The 17,790-nt window shown below is 54.3% G+C and overlaps 1 protein-coding gene across 1 annotated transcript in view; it reads right to left on the reverse strand.

Moving 5' to 3' along the window:
- DRC7 (dynein regulatory complex subunit 7) overlaps positions 1 to 17,279 on the reverse strand; it is a 64,234-nt gene extending 46,955 nt beyond the window's left edge. Inside the window, exons 1-6 of the mRNA XM_069739602.1 lie at positions 17,159 to 17,279; positions 15,259 to 15,319; positions 14,067 to 14,238; positions 7,971 to 8,096; positions 7,265 to 7,459; positions 6,953 to 7,111 (exon numbers count right to left, since the gene is read on the reverse strand). Coding sequence (XP_069595703.1) covers positions 6,953 to 7,111; positions 7,265 to 7,459; positions 7,971 to 8,096; positions 14,067 to 14,238; positions 15,259 to 15,314 — 708 coding nt within the window. The 5' untranslated portion in view covers positions 15,315 to 15,319; positions 17,159 to 17,279. The remainder of the gene's footprint in view (positions 1 to 6,952; positions 7,112 to 7,264; positions 7,460 to 7,970; positions 8,097 to 14,066; positions 14,239 to 15,258; positions 15,320 to 17,158) is intronic.
- Between the last annotated feature and the right edge of the window lie 511 nt (positions 17,280 to 17,790).

Here is a 17,790-nt window from a genome sequence, read left to right on the forward strand (position 1 = left end):
CTTCAGCAGTTTGACTTCACCATTGAACATAAAACGGGCAAAGAACATGGGAATGCAGATGGACTCTCCCGCCAGGGTGAACCTACTGAGGTGCCCATGGAGGCATACCGTGGGGTACTGCCTCCCTAGCGCACACCAAAAGGGGGAGGTGTCACGATATGGTATGAAATATCATAAGTAGTTCTCTAGCCTGTGTGAGCTAAGCCCCCCTTCTTGGAGCAACAGTTTGTAGCTGCAAATTCCTGGCTTTCCTTCTCTGAGAGTATGGGGGAAGAGAGGTTTTATTGCTCTGGGGTCGTAAATTCCAGGCTCAGAGGAAAGTCCCTCACCCCTCCCACATTCTCTAGTTCAAACTGGAAAAGTGGCTCCAAGATTCAGGAAAGATTCTTTGTTTAGTTTTTGTTAGATATTAGGCAAACGATTTAAGCTAGAAATACGAAAATATATATTCGTAGTCTCACTCGGTGTAGGTACCCATCCCTTTAAACTCGGGTTTCTAACTCCATCTGGTAAAGAAGTAGGGTTTTCTCTGTAAATATGTATCCCAGATAGGACATATTTGATCTCATTAGAATGCTCACGTTAATCCGAGATGAATTATGGGTTTGGTATGACTCTGTCATGTTTTGTAGTGAAGTTATAGAAATTAGAGAGAATAGTTTAAAGTTTAGGCAGAATGTAGAGAGAGGAGGGTCTGGATAAGCCAGCCTTTCTGTGATGTCACAGCCTTAATGTTTTAAGTGTCTGGCAGGCTCTGAGGAGTCACTTTTTGCTGATTTCTCCTTCTGGACTGCTTTGTCCTATTGTCCTGGAAGAGCTGGTACATCCCATGGACTGGGATGTATGGAAACTGCACTAGCCTGGATGCCTGCAATGCTTTTAATATGTGAGTGTTATCTTTTCTCATTTATTCCCTTTATGTTATAATTACCCTTGTACATATTTGCAATTGTCTCATGTATAACATCTTTATAAACTATTTTTGATAACGCACTGCCTAGTTATTTTGAATGGGATATACTATTATATATTAGTTCGTTCTCCTGCTCTAAACCGTACCCTAAGTCTCTTGAAGGGAAAATTCGCTACTGTTACTGTTGTGTTGGGTTAGCTTCGGACCCGTTTAATCGAAGCTGGTGGCAGCGAAAGTGTGCTGACGGTTGGATTATGCTGAAGCAACTGCGGGTTTGATAATTATTGTTCCTGCCTGTGTGGGAGTAGTTATCGCGTCGCTGCAGCGTGCCCAATAGCCAGTACATAGCAGGCAGCCTTTCTGGCGACTAATTACCCAGGGTGCAGTACCTAATCTGACCTGAGAGTAAGGGGGGCGCCAGAGAGCTGCAAGTGTTAAGTGGAACTGTAAGCGGGATATACATAAATCCCTGCAGTTCGTGGTATATAGAAAAGCAGTGGGATACCTAGAATAAGCCCCTGCTGTAAACTAAGAGGTCAATAGCCTTGTGAGTGGTTTTTTTCATCACATTGTTAGCAGTGGAGGGATAACTAAGATAAGCCCCCCTGCACATGTGATAGCCGTCTGTTGGCCTAAAGTCACCTCAATCCGTGACGTAGGGGTGACGGTCACGGTGTGAATCCTGACCCATTGGTGACAGAGGTCAGGGGGAATCGTGACAGATGGTCTTTGCTTTTGGCATTGCAGACGCCTTCTTATTCCTTCTGACTTTTGGACCCAGTGGCAACCTCCCACTGGCTCTAATTGACACACCTGGACCTGGGTGTTTATAGACTCTCAGTTAGCATCAGGAAGTCACCAGTGATATTCACATTTTTATCTTGTGAAGGCTTGGCGCTATAGCAGTGGGCTATCTTTATGGTGTTATTGAAGTACGTTTGGGATTACCTCTCCGAGTCTTCTCAAGATAAGTTTCTTCCCCCCTTGTTTGTCTTCCTTCTGGTCTTTAGTGTACAAAATTAATAAAGGGGATGGGAGAACTACAATACCCAGATAGATTAGCGAAATTAGGATTATTTAGTCTAGAAAAAAGACGACTGAGGGGCGATCTAATAACCATGTATAAGTATATAAGGGGACAATACAAATATCTCGCTGAGGATCTGTTTATACCAAGGAAGGTGACGGGCACAAGGGGGCATTCTTTGCGTCTGGAGGAGAGAAGGTTTTTCCACCAACATAGAAGAGGATTCTTTACTGTTAGGGCAGTGAGAATCTGGAATTGCTTGCCTGAGGAGGTGGTGATGGCGAACTCAGTCGAGGGGTTCAAGAGAGGCCTGGATGTCTTCCTGGAGCAGAACAATATTGTATCATACAATTAGGTTCTGTAGAAGGACGTAGATCTGGGGATTTATTATGATGGAATATAGGCTGAACTGGATGGACATATGTCTTTTTTTCGGCCTTACTATGTTACTATGTTAGTAGGGACTAACCAGTACTCATCCCCCCTTCCCTATCTAGTTCCTAGCGATTGGTGTGGAACCAATTTAGGAACGGTAGGGGAGGCAGAGTGTTACTAGATCTGCCTAGGGGTCTCCACGCCCCCTTTCCCTAGCATTTGGGCTGCCTTCCTTCTTCCCGTTGTTTTGCACTTAGTCTTCCCACACTGTGACATTATCACCATATCACCGGCCATGCATATTTAGGGGGGGGGGGGGAACCTGACTTGTGGTTTTGTGTTTTTTCGAGTGTATTTTTTTTTTTTTTTTTACTTTTCTCCCTTGGTATGGATCCGGTTGCAGGGCTCGCAGAGCAGCTACGCTGTCTGTCTCTGAAGGTGAATGACCTCTACTATGAGGTTCAGCAGCAGCAACAGTGGCTGCAGGTCACTGATGTTGGGGTCTCTGCAGGTAGGCCGGTCCAGCTGGAATCCGTGGTTGCCCTCCCAGACAGGTTTTCAGGAGGTAGAGACATTTTTTTTTTGTTTTTTAAACTACGTCCTCACTCCTCCAGAAATGAGGCGCAACAATTCGGTATTTTGATCTCTGCTGCAAGGAAATCCTCAGTCCTGGGCTCTCTTTGCCACAGGATTTGATTTGAAGGCTGCCATGTCATTGGTTGTACGTGTTGATAGACGCCTTCGGGACAGGTTGGTAAGACCACCTTCTCCGTAGCCTTCTTTTCAGGTTAGTGCCTCTTTGCCGGGGGTGCAGCCTAGCGGTAAACCTGTACAGGGGAGGGTGGAGAAACCCATGCAGTTACGGGGTGCCTCTGCATCAAAAATTTCCCCAGAGATTTGCAAAAGCAAGAGTGTTTTTTGTTTGTTTGTTTGTTTTTGTGGGGGAAAAAGGGACCTTTTATTGGGACCAGTCCTTAGATGCCTAAGCAAAAGGAGACTTGTTTGTTTAACACTTGGTAGTCTGGAGTTTAATAAGCAAGGGGTGCATTTATCATCAACCTGCAGTTCCCAGTTTGTCCTGACAGCAGAGGTGGTGCTGGAGAGAAAAACCGAGGAGATTTCTGTGTTTGTTGACAGTGGAGCTGGAGTCAGCATGGTTGATGTGGAGTGTGCTTGCTGTACTTTAGTTATCCCATCTTCGCCATTGGCTCAACGCCACTTGCACAGAAAGCTCTGACTCAGATTGCATATAATGTAAGACTGAGGGTTGGATCGACTCATTATGAGATAATTCCTTGCTATTTCCTGGACGGTCTTCCCACCCCAATTGTGTTAGGTCTTCCCTGGTTGGCGAGACATAACCCGTTGGTGGATTGGCAACCAGGGAGATCATTGAATGGGGAGATTACTGACAGGGGAACTGTCTAAATATTTCCTTTTCTACAGTCTCTACAGAAACCATACCTGCATTTTTGTCTGGTGTTGACGACGCGTTTTCTGAGAAGGGGTTTCAGGATTTGCGTCCCCATCGTGCATATGACTGTCCTCTTAACCTGACTCCCGGAGATAAACTACCCAAATCCAGACTGTACAATCTTTCTGGTCCTGGGAAACAAGCCATGAATGATTTAATTGCAGAACGTCTGGAGAAGGGACATATCCGACCCTCATCTTCACCTGTGGCGGCAAAGTTCTTCATGAAGAAAAAAGATGCCGGTCTCCGTCCCTTTTTATATTTCCAGTAATAAAATCAGATTACAATCCGAGATCCATACTCTTCCTCTGATTCTGGATCTGTTCAGCCAGGTGGTGGGAGCTAAGGTTTTCTCCAAGTTGGAATTAAGGGGGGCCTACAACCTGGTTAGACTCAGGTAAGGGGATGAATGGAAGACGGCGTTTAATACTCCTGAGGGACATTTCCAGAGTCTGGTCAGGCCTTTCGGCCTGGCCAATGCACCTGCAGTATTCCAGCATTTCATTAATTATATTTTCCATCATTTGGTGGGCAGGTTTGTGGTGGTCTATCTAGATGGTATTTTAGTTTCCTCTCCTGATTTGGAGACACTTCGGGGGTGTCACCTTTCCCCCACTCAGTGAATGATTTCTATGCCGAACTATGGAAACTGTCTTGCTGAGCTGTCTGTGTCTTGATTAACATCTTGGCTGTCCAATACTGTGATGGGCTTGCTGGGCTGTCGGAGCCTTGGTTGACAGCTCGGCTGTCCAATCTGTGACTGGGACGTGCGGGACTTTCTGCAGGTGTTCATTGTTGTGGTGATTGCCAAGCTACTTAACCGAGCTGTGTGCCCCTGATCCCTGTCAGACTTAGTTTGTGCTTCTTGGTGGGTGTTAGCCTGATTCTGTTGCTCTGAGTCCTGATCTTCTGCTGCCTGACCCTTTGGACAGTGTTCTGACTATCCTTTTGTCTAGTCCTTCGCTTTTGAGCTACTATCTCATTATTGACCCTGGACTGTGACCCGACTTACGTTTCCGTCTTTTCCCTTGGTTATCTACATACTCTCTTGGAATTGACCCTGGAACGTCTGACTTTTCTGCCTCACAGCCTGTCCATGAGTAGTGACTAGCGTCAAAAGGGGCATGTTAAACAGGTGCTGTAAATATTAAGAGATAACAATTTATTTGCCTGTCAAGATAATGTAAAAATGTTATATTGTGAGCTTAGTTCCAGAAGGTTCCATGGCAGACACACACTATTGGCCATTCCGACCCTCCCCTCTTCTCACTCTGCCTGCTGCCTGTGTGTGTGAATCCAAAACCCCTCGTGTTACCTCTCCCACAAGAATTTATATGGTTATATTCTGCGGGCAGACCAGTCTCCCTAAACTACTCATTCCTTCCGCCCGCATAATACTGGCCAAAATTTGTATAGAAAGCCTAAGATTCTTTGTTCTATTAAAGTGATATATATGGGCACCGATCTGGGCTAGAGATATAAGAATTATATATTCTGGATTTCCATCGATAGATCTATGGCTCACTGAAACCTCTAGCAGCTAAATGCAACGAGTGCAAAGAGTGGATTTCTCCGTAAGCGGTTCATGTAATTACTCCGTGTTTACACTTAAAAGAATCCCCATGATGTGGGGCACATCCTGATCATTGTGACTTTCTTATACGAGGTTCATACAGCGAGATATGCGTAAAAATGGCATTTTATACCTCTAAGTAAAGGGAGGTTTCAGCCTCTAGTGAGGTCACCACAGGGGGAGTGCCTGGGTTTTAGGCTAGGGAATAAGTAGTGAAGCAAGCAGTCTTCACATGTCTTTTGTCCGGGGTGTAGCTGCTATACAGATGTGATATGCATCTTGATGTGTCTCCTGAGCACACGGCAAGCCATGATGATGCAATGACATAACGACCTATAAGTGTTCTGTTCAATTTTAATCCGTTTTTTTATTTGTAATGGTATTATACATATGATTTGTCTTCCTTCATAATAACTTCTTATACTTTGTAAACACTGCCTACCTTTTTTGGAGTAAAATATAAAACTACTAGCTTGTCTCTCCATGCTCTATAACGAACTGTCGCGTCCTCTGAAGTGAATTACGCTACTGATTTGGATTGGCTCCGGACCCGTTAATCACGAAATCGGAGCTGGTGGCAGCGGATTTGTCCTGTGCGTTGGGAGGCTTTGTAGCAACGGTGGAGTTGATAATTATTGTTCCCACCTGAGTGGGAATAGTTATATCGCCCTCGCTGCACCGTGCCCAATAGCCAGTACATAGCAGGCAGCCTTTCTGGCAACTAATTACCCTAGGTGCAGTACCCTGACTGACCTGAGGGTAAGGGGGGCACCAGAGAGCTGCAAGTTACAAACCGGAACTGGGAAGTGGGATACAAATAAATCCCCTTCAGAAAGAACCAGGGGCAACCAAACAACCCCAGTTCATGACAAATTGGTGTGAGTGGTGGGGATGATAAAGGTATCCTCCCCATACCACCTACCTGTCCTCTCCACAGTGCTGCACCGCCCTACATCTCCTCCTCATCTGTCTACCACCTACCTGTTCTCTCCACAGTGCTGCACCACCCTACATCTCCTCATCTGTCTACCACCTACCTGTCCTCTCCACAGTGCTGCACCACCCTACATCTCCTCCTCATCTCTGTCTACCACCTACCCGTCCTCTCCACAGTGCTGCACTGCCCTACGTCTCATCTCTGTCTACCACCTACCCGTCCTCTCCACAGTGCTGCACCACCGTACATCTCATCTCTGTCGATCTCCTACTCGTGCTGAATCATCATATATGGAGATATATACAGGTCCTGGCTGGTGATGGATCATGCATGAACATATATACATATGGATAGACCATATATAGCAGCACATTATCCCCCCCCCCCCCCCCATCTCCTAGTAGATTGTAGCAGGACCCTTGCTCCTTTTGTAACTGGTGATCTGTTCATTACTTTGTGATATTTTTATTGTCTGTCCATGCCGTGTTATATATATATATGTTGACGCTATAGAAATAACATTCTTATTATTGTTATGGGGGCTGTGGTAGTAGAAGACTCTGCACCACGTCAATCAGTAGGGATCACAGCATTTGCCATCTGCTCTGTAGGGATCATTGCCTCGGTATGGGGGGTACAGTGTGTAAACTTACCGCCAGGCGTCGATCCTCCTCTTCTTGCTGCCTCTGGTTGGCGGCCTGCTTCTTCGCTTCCTTCTTGACTTTCTGCTGGAGCTCATACTTGCTGAGCAATTGTCTGGGGGGTCGCACACTATACTTCTGGGGACTTTTCAGGGGTGACGATCCACAGCTCTGAAAAGGAGTAATAGTGTGGATATGAAGACCACTGGGGCCACGAGAGCAACAAATATGGGAAAAGTGGGAGACAGCGTGCCGCTTGGGCGGGCTGCCTGGACCCTCGCAGTATTAGCCCTCCATACCCTCTACACCTGGTTTTGTTCTCACCTCTTGCGGTGTTTTCAGCAGGGGCCAGGCTTCTTCACGCTCATCCATAAGGCACATTTTGCGAGTTGCATATCCGCTAACACAGTAGGCATCGTATCCAGCGCCCAGCAGCAAAGAGCAGAGCAAGACACTGAAATCAAAGCAACTTCCTCTCTGCTCCCGCAGAACAGAGAATGAGGAGGAGAGGCAGTGCGGCTGTGAGCAAGAAGAACCGGGAGAAAAGCCTCAATGAGAGACCTCTAGCATACAGGAAAGAGGGGAGAGAGGACAGAGGGAGAGGAGGCAGAGAAAGAGAGGCAAGGGGACAGGGAGAGAGGGGACAGGGAGAGAGGTGAGGGGACAAAGGGAGAGGGGGGATGGGCGGAGAGGTGAAGAGGTGAGGGGACAGGGGGAGAGGACAAAGAACGAGAGGGGAGAGATTATAGGACAGAAGGCGAGATGCAAGGGTACAAAAAGGGAGAGAGGTGAAGAGACAAGGGTAGAGAAAAGAAGCAAGGGGTCATAGAGGGAGAGAGGGGACAGAAAGGGAGACAAGAGAGGAAACATAGGTGAGGAGAGGGAACAAAGAGGGAAAGAGAGGAGAGGGAAGGGGGTGCACAGAAAATAGGGTACAGAAAGAAGGGTTGGAGAGGTGAGAGGGGACACAGAAGAGAAGACAGAAAAGGGGGTGAAGGTCAGATGGCACAGATGAATTATGGATCGTTACCAGCTTATTTGCGGAGTTCAGTGGTCTCATAGTTATAAATTCGGACACAAAGTGTGCACATTCATCCCACTGGTAGAGCAACGGGTACGGAAGAAGAGTGGGGCGCAGCGTGGAGCACACAAACTTCTGTGGATCGAGAAAAGGTGTAGGCCATGAGAAGAGCGTTAACACTTAATGAGCCCGCACACCCTCATCTTCCGCATCACAAGACAGCGCGTCCCCATCTTCCCACAGCACAAGACACCGCGTCCCCATCTTCCCACAACACAAGACACCGCGTCCCCATCTTCCACACCAAGACACCGCGTCCCCATCGTCCCACAGCACAATACACCGCGTCCCCATCTTCCACACCAAGACACCGCGTCCCCATCGTCCCACAGCACAATACACCGCGTCCCCATCTTCCCACAACACAAGACACCGCGTCCCCATCTTCCCACAACACAAGACACCGCGTCCCCATCTTCCACACCAAGACACCGCATCCCCATCGTCCCACAGCACAATACACCGCGTCCCCATCTTCCCACAACACAAGACACCGCGTCCCCATCGTCCCACAGCACAAGACACCGTGTCCCCATCTTCCCACAGCACAAGACACCGCGTCCCCATCTTCCCACAGCACAAGACACCGCGTCCCCATCTTCCCACAGCACAAGACACCGCGGCCCCATCTTCCCACAGCACAAGACAGCGCGTCCCCATCTTCCGACAACACAAGACACCGCGTCCCCATCGTCCCACAGCACAAGACACCGCGTCCCCATCTTCCCACAGCACAAGACACCGCGTCCCCATCTTCCCACAGCACAAGACAGCGCGTCCCCATCTTCCCACAGCACAAGACAGCGCGTCCCCATCTTCCGACAACACAAGACACCGTGTCCCCATCGTCCCACAGCACAAGACACCGCGTCCCCATCTTCCCACAGCACAAGACACCGCGTCCCCATCTTCCCACAGCACAAGACACCGCGTCCCCATCGTCCCACAGCACAAGACACCGCGTCCCCATCTTCCCACAGCACAAGACACCGCGTCCCCATCTTCCCACAGCACAAGACACCGCGTCCCCATCTTCCACACCACAAGACACCGTGTCCCCATCTTCCCACAGCACAAGACACCGCGTCCCCATCTTCCACACCACAAGACACCGTGTCCCCATCTTCCCACAACACAAGACACCGCGTCCCCATCGTCCCACAGCACAAGACACCGCGTCCCCATCGTCCCCCAGCACAAGACACCGCGTCCCCATCGTCCCCCAGCACAAGACACCGCGTCCCCATCGTCCCACAGCACAAGACACCGCGTCCCCATCTTCCCACAGCACAAGACACCGCGTCCCCATCGTCCCACAGCACAAGACACCGCATCCCCATTGTCCCACAGCACAAGACACCGCGTCCCCATCTTCCCACAGCACAATACACCGCGTCCCCATCTTCCCACAGCACAAGACACCGCGTCCCCATCTTCCCACAGCACAAGACACCGCGTCCCCATCTTCCCACAACACAAGACACCGCGTCCCCATCTTCCCACAGCACAAGACACCGCGTCCCCATCTTCCACACCAAGACACCGCGTCCCCATCTAACCACAGCACAATACACCGCGTCCCCATCTTCCCACAACACAATACACCGCGTCCCCATCTTCCCACAGCACAAGACACCGCGTCCCCATCTTCCACACCAAGACACCGCGTCCCCATCTTCCCACAGCACAATACACCGCGTCCCCATCTTCCCACAGCACAAGACACCGCGTCCCCATCTTCCCACAGCACAAGACACCGCGTCCCCATCTTCCCACAGCACAATACACCGCGTCCCCATCTTCCCACAGCACAAGACACCGCGTCCCCATCTTCCCACAGCACAAGACACCGCGTCCCCATCTTCCCACAGCACAAGACACCGCGTCCCCATCTTCCACACCAAGACACCGCGTCCCCATCTAACCACAGCACAATACACGGCGTCCCCATCTTCCCACAACACAATACACCGCGTCCCCATCTTCCCACAGCACAAGACACCGCGTCCCCATCTTCCCACAGCACAAGACACCGCGTCCCCATCTTCCACACCAAGACACCGCGTCCCCATCTTCCCACAGCACAATACACCGCGTCCCCATCTTCCCACAGCACAATACACCGCGTCCCCATCTTCCCACAGCACAAGACACCGCGTCCCCATCTTCCCACAGCACAAGACACCGCGTCCCCATCTTCCCACAGCACAAGACACCGCGTCCCCATCTTCCACACCAAGACACCGCGTCCCCATCTTCCCACAGCACAATACACCGCGTCCCCATCTTCCCACAGCACAATACACCGCGTCCCCATCTTCCCACAACACAATACACCGCGTCCCCATCTTCCCACAGCACAAGACACCGCGTCCCCATCTTCCCACAGCACAAGACACCGCGTCCCCATCTTCCCACAGCACAAGACACCGCGTCCCCATCTTCCCACAGCACAAGACACCACGTCCCCATCTTCCCACAACACAAGACACCGCGTCCCCATCTTCCCACAGCACAAGACACCGCGTCCCCATCTTCCCACAGCACAAGACACCGCATCCCCATCGTCCCACAGCACAAGACACCGCATCCCCATTGTCCCACAGCACAAGACACCGCGTCCCCATCTTCCCACAGCACAATACACCGCGTCCCCATCTTCCCACAGCACAAGACACCGCGTCCCCATCTTCCCACAGCACAAGACACCGCGTCCCCATCTTTCCACAGCACAAGACACCGCGTCCCCATCTTCCACACCAAGACACCGCGTCCCCATCTAACCACAGCACAATACACCGCGTCCCCATCTTCCCACAACACAATACACCGCGTCCCCATCTTCCCACAGCACAAGACACCGCGTCCCCATCTTCCACACCAAGACACCGCGTCCCCATCTTCCCACAGCACAAGACACCGCGTCCCCATCTTCCCACAGCACAATACACCGCGTCCCCATCTTCCCACAGCACAAGACACCGCGTCCCCATCTTCCCACAGCACAAGACACCGCGTCCCCATCTTCCCACAGCACAATACACCGCGTCCCCATCTTCCCACAGCACAAGACACCGCGTCCCCATCTTCCCACAGCACAAGACACCGCGTCCCCATCTTCCCACAGCACAAGACACCGCGTCCCCATCTTCCACACCAAGACACCGCGTCCCCATCTAACCACAGCACAATACACCGCGTCCCCATCTTCCCACAACACAATACACCGCGTCCCCATCTTCCCACAGCACAAGACACCGCGTCCCCATCTTCCACACCAAGACACCGCGTCCCCATCTTCCCACAGCACAATACACCGCGTCCCCATCTTCCCACAGCACAATACACCGCGTCCCCATCTTCCCACAGCACAAGACACCGCGTCCCCATCTTCCCACAGCACAAGACACCGCGTCCCCATCTTCCCACAGCACAATACACCGCGTCCCCATCTTCCCACAGCACAATACACCGCGTCCCCATCTTCCCACAGCACAATACACCGCGTCCCCATCTTCCCACAGCACAAGACACCGCGTCCCCATCTTCCCACAGCACAAGACACCGCGTCCCCATCTTCCCACAGCACAAGACACCGCGTCCCCATCTTCCCACAGCACAAGACACCGCGTCCCCATCTTCCCACAACACAAGACACCGCGTCCCCATCTTCCCACAGCACAAGACACCGCGTCCCCATCTTCCCACAGCACAAGACACCGCGTCCCCATCTTCCCACAGCACAAGACACCGCGTCCCCATCTTCCCACAGCACAAGACACCGCGTCTCCATCTTCCCACAGCACAATACACCGTGTCCCAATCGTCCCACAACACAAGACACCGCGTCCCCATCGTCCCACAGCACAAGACATTGCATCCCCATCGTCCCACAGCACAAGACACCGCGTCCCCATCGTCCCACAGCACAAGACACCGCGTCCCCATCTTCCCACAGCACAAGACACCGCATCCCCATCTTCCCACAGCACAATACACCGCGTCCCCATCTTCCCACAGCACAAGACACCGCGTCCCCATCTTCCCACAGCACAAGACACCGCGTCCCCATCTTCCCACAACACAAGACACCGCGTCCCCATCTTCCCACAGCACAAGACACCGCGTCCCCATCTTCCCACAGCACAAGACACCGCGTCCCCATCTTCCCACAGCACAAGACACCGCGTCCCAATCGTCCCACAACACAAGACACCGCGTCCCCATCGTCCCACAGCACAAGACACCGCGTCCCCATCGTCCCACAGCACAATACACCGTGTCCCAATCGTCCCACAACACAAGACACCGCGTCCCCATCGTCCCACAGCACAAGACATTGCATCCCCATCGTCCCACAGCACAAGACACCGCGTCCCCATCGTCCCACAGCACAAGACACCGCGTCCCCATCTTCCCACAGCACAAGACACCGCGTTCCCACAGCACAATACACCGCGTCCCCATCGTCCCACAGCACAAGACACCGCGTCCCCATCTTCCCACAGCACAAGACACCGCGTCCCCATCTTCCCACAGCACAAGACACCGCGTCCCCATCTTCCCACAGCACAAGACACCGCGTCCCCATCTTCCCACAACACAAGACACCGCGTCCCCATCTTCCCACAACACAAGACACCGCGTCCCCATCTTCCACAGCACAAGACACCGCGTCCCCATCTTCCCACAGCACAAGACACCGCGTCCCCATCTTCCCACAGCACAATACACCGTGTCCCCATCGTCCCACAACACAAGACACCGCATCCCCATCTTCCCACAGCACAAGACACCGCGTCCCCATCTTCCCACAGCACAAGACACCGCGTTCCCATCTTCCCACAGCACAAGACACCGCGTCCCCATCGTCCCACAGCACAAGACACCGCGTCCCCATCTTCCCACAGCACAAGACACCGCGTCCCCATCTTCCCACAGCACAAGACACCGCGTCCCCATCTTCCCACAGCACAAGACACCACGTCCCCATCTTCCCACAGCACAAGACACCGCGTCCCCATCGTCCCACAGCACAAGACACCGCGTCCCCATCTTCCCACAGCACAAGACACCGCGTCCCCATCTTCCCACAGCACAAGACACCGCGTCCCCATCTTCCCACAGCACAAGACACCGCGTCCCCATCTTCCCACAGCACAAGACACCGTGTCCCCATCTTCCCACAGCACAAGACACCGCGTCCCCATCTTCCCACAGCACAAGACACCGCGTCCCCATCTTCCCACAGCACAATACACCGTGTCCCAATCGTCCCACAACACAAGACACCGCGTCCCCATCGTCCCACAGCACAAGACATTGCGTCCCCATCGTCCCACAGCACAAGACACCGCGTCCCCATCTTCCCACAGCACAAGACACCGCGTCCCCATCTTCCCACAGCACAAGACACCGTGTCCCCATCTTCCCACAGCACAAGACACCGCGTCCCCATCTTCCCACAGCACAAGACACCGCGTCCCCATCTTCCCACAGCACAATACACCGCGTCCCCATCTTCCCACAACACAATACACCGCGTCCCCATCTTCCCACAGCACAATACACCGTGTCCCAATCGTCCCACAACACAAGACACCGCGTCCCCATCGTCCCACAGCACAAGACATTGCGTCCCCATCGTCCCACAGCACAAGACACCGCGTCCCCATCTTCCCACACCACAAGACACCGCGTCCCCATCTTCCACAGCACAAGACATTGCGTCCCCATCGTCCCACAGCACAAGACACCGCGTCCCCATCTTCCCACAGCACAATACACCGCGTCCCCATCTTCCCACAGCACAATACACCGCGTCCCCATCGTCCCACAGCACAAGACACCGCGTCCCCATCTTCCCACACCACAAGACACCGCGTCCCCATCGTCCCACAGCACAAGACACTGCGTCCCCATCTTCCCACAGCACAAGACACCGCGTCCCCATCTTCCCACAGCACAAGACACTGCGTCCCCATCGTCCCACAGCACAAGACACTGCACCCATCCATCATTCTTGTGGGGGTCACGCGCACTCACCTTCACACCGCACTCGTTCTGTGGGGATATGAAGAGCGGCTTCCGGTGGGGATAGAGGAGTGAGTACTGTCGACAGAAGTTTTCTGCCAGGTCCAGCAGTGTCTGCTCCTCAGGAGAGTTGTGGGTGTAGGAAGATGGAAATGATGAGATGTCTACGGAAGGGTCCAACCCTCTGCAATAAATGGGAGACAAGATAAGGATGCACCCCCATCAGTGCACGGTCCTCCCCCGTATCCCCCATCAGTGCACGGTCCTCCCCCGTATCCCCCATCAGTGCACGGTCCTCCCCCGTATCCCCCATCAGTGCACGGTCCTCCCCCGTATCCCCCATCAGTGCACGGTCCTCCCCCGTATCCCCCATCAGTGCACGGTCCTCCCCAGTATCCCCCATCAGTGCACGGTCTTCCCCAGTATCCCCCATCAGTGCACGGTCCTCCCCCGTATCCCCCATCAGTGCACGGTTCTCCCCCGTATCCCCCATCAGTGCACGGTCCTCCCCAGTATCCCCCATCAGTGCACGGTCCTCCCCCGTATCCCCCATCAATGCACGGTCCTCCCCCGTATCCCACATCAGTGCACGGTCCTCCCCCGTATCCGCCATCAGTGCACGGTCCTCCCCCGTATCCCCCATCAGTGCACGGTCCTCCCCAGTATCCCCCATCAGTGCACGGTCCTCCCCCGTATCCCCCATCAGTGCACGGTCCTCCCCCGTATCCCCCATCAGTGCACGGTCCTCCCCAGTATCCCCCATCAGTGCACGGTCTTCCCCAGTATCCCCCATCAGTGCACGGTCCTCCCCCGTATCCCCCATCAGTGCACGGTTCTCCCCCGTATCCCCCATCAGTGCACGGTCCTCCCCAGTATCCCCCATCAGTGCACGGTCCTCCCCCGTATCCCCCATCAATGCACGGTCCTCCCCCGTATCCCACATCAGTGCACGGTCCTCCCCCGTATCCGCCATCAGTGCACGGTCCTCCCCCGTATCCCCCATCAGTGCACGGTCCTCCCCAGTATCCCCCATCAGTGCACGGTCCTCCCCCGTATCCCCCATCAGTTCACGGTCCTCCCCCGTATCCCCCATCAGTGCACGGTCCTCCCCCGTATCCCCCATCAGTGCACGGTCCTCCCCCGTATCCCACATCAGTGCACGGTCCTCCCCCGTATCCCACATCAGTGCACGGTCCTGACTCACCTGCAGATATCGGCACCCTCCTGTCTGCTCTCATGCACCTCTTCCACAGCCTCCATGACACCTGTAGGAGGACAACACCATAGTAACATAGTAACATAGTTAGTAAGGCCGAAAAAAGACATTTGTCCATCCAGTTCAGCCTATATTCCATCATAATAAATCCCCAGATCTACGTCCTTCTACAGAACCTAATAATTGTATGATACAATATTGTTCTGCTCCAGGAAGACATCCAGGCCTCTCTTGAACCCCTCGACTGAGTTCGCCATCACCACCTCCTCAGGCAAGCAATTCCAGATTCTCACTGCCCTAACAGTAAAGAATCCTCTTCTATGTTGGTGGAAAAACCTTCTCTCCTCCAGACGCAAAGAATGCCCCCTTGTGCCCGTCACCTTCCTTGGTATAAACAGATCCTCAGCGAGATATTTGCCAGTTTATTATGGTGGGGGTGACAGCGATGGGGTGACTGATGGGGGGTGACAGGGATGGGGGTGACAGTGATGGAGGGTGACAGCGATGGGGGTGACAGCGATGGGGGTGACAGCGATGGGGGGTGACAGCGATGGGGGGGTGACAGCGATCGGGTGACAGTGATGCGGGGTGACAGCGATGCGGGGTGACAGTGATGGTGGGTGACATTAGGGGGGTGACAGCGATGGGGTGACAATGATGGGGGTGACAGCGATGGGGGGTGACAGCGATGGGGGTGAAAGCGATGGGGGTGACAGCGCTGGGGTGACAGCGATGGGGTGACAGCGATGGGGGTGACAGCGATGGGGGGTGACAGCGATGGGGTGACAGCGATGGGGGGGTGACAGCGATGGGGGGGTGACAGCGATGGGGGGGTGATAGTGATGGGGGGTGACAGCGATGGGGTGATACTGATGGGGGGTGACAGCGATGGGGTGACAGCGATGGGGGGTGATAGTGATGGGGGGTGATACTGATGGGGGGTGACAGTGATGGGGGTGACAGCGATGGGGGGTGATACTGATGGGGGGTGACAGTGATGGGGGGTGATAGTGATGGGGGGTGACAGCGATGGGGGGTGATAGTGATGGGGGGTGACAGCGATGGGGGGTGATAGTGATGGGGGGGTGACAGCGATGGGGGGTGATAGTGATGGGGGGTGACAGCGATGGGGGGTGACAGCGATGGGGTGACAGTGATGGGGGGTGATAGTGATGGGGGGGTGACAGCGATGGGGGGTGATAGTGATGGGGGGGGTGACAGCGATGGGGGGTGACAGCGATGGGGTGACAGTGATGGGGGTGATACTGATGGGGGGTGACAGTGATGGGGGTGATACTGATGGGGGTGACAGTGATGGGGGGTGACAGCGATGGGGTGAAAATGATGGGGGTGACAGCGATGGGGGGTGACAGCGATGGGGGGGTGATAGTGATAGGGGGTGACAGCGATGGGGTGATACTGATGGGGGGTGACAGCGATGGAGTGACAGCGATGGGGGGTGATAGTGATGGGGGGTGATACTGATGGGGGGTGACAGCGATGGGGTGACAGTGATGGGGGGTGACAGCGATGGGGGGTGATACTGATGGGGGGTGACAGCGATGGGGGGTGATAGTGATGGGGGGGTGACAGCGATGGGGGGTGATAGTGATGGGGGGGTGACAGCGATGGGGGGTGACAGTGATGGGGGGTGACAGCGATGGGGTGACAGTGATGGGGGGTGACAGCGATGGGGGGTGATAGTGATGGGGGGTGACAGTGATGGGGGGGTGATAGTGATGGGGGGTGACAGTGATGGGGGTGACAGTGATGGGGTGATAGTGATGGGGGGGTGACAGCGATGGGGGGTGACAGCGATGGGGTGACAGTGATGGGGGTGATACTGATGGGGGTGACAGTGATGGGGGTCCCGCTTTCTGACTCATACCTGCTCTTGCGGCTCCTTTGAGTTCCCTCAACGCGTCTGGTTTCCAAGCAACGTACCGGAATTGACGACCGGGCCCCGCCCCCGTATCATGGGATTAGACGTCACAGGAGAGGGCGGGGCCACTTCTTCCAGAGCAGAGCTCGCGCCTCTGTCAGTGCCGGCCCGCAGTGCTGAATGTGGCACCGGGGAGAGGACGGAGCGGGCAGAGGAGCTGAGGGGACGGAGGAGGCAGAAGAGCTGAGGGGACGGAGCGGGCAGAGGAGCTGAGGGGACGGAGCGGGCAGAAGAGCTGAGGGGACGGAGCGGGCAGAGGAGCTGAGGGGACGGAGGAGGCAGAAGAGCTGAGGGGACGGCGGAGCTGAGGGGACGGAGCGGGCAGAGGAGCTGAGGGGACGGAGCGGGCAGAGGAGCTGAGGGGACGGAGCGGGCAGAGGAGCTGAGGGGACGGAGCGGGCAGAGGAGCTGAGGGGACGGAGCGGGCAGAAGAGCTGAGGGGACGGAGCGGGCAGAGGAGCTGAGGGGACGGAGCGGGCAGAGGAGCTGAGGGGACGGAGCGGGCAGAGGAGCTGAGGGGACGGAGCGGGCAGAGGAGCTGAGGGGACGGAGCGGGCAGAGGAGCTGAGGGGACGGAG

The sequence above is a fragment of the Ranitomeya imitator genome, chromosome 9 (genome assembly GCF_032444005.1).
Source record: "Ranitomeya imitator isolate aRanImi1 chromosome 9, aRanImi1.pri, whole genome shotgun sequence".
Taxonomy (NCBI): Eukaryota; Metazoa; Chordata; class Amphibia; order Anura; family Dendrobatidae; genus Ranitomeya; species Ranitomeya imitator.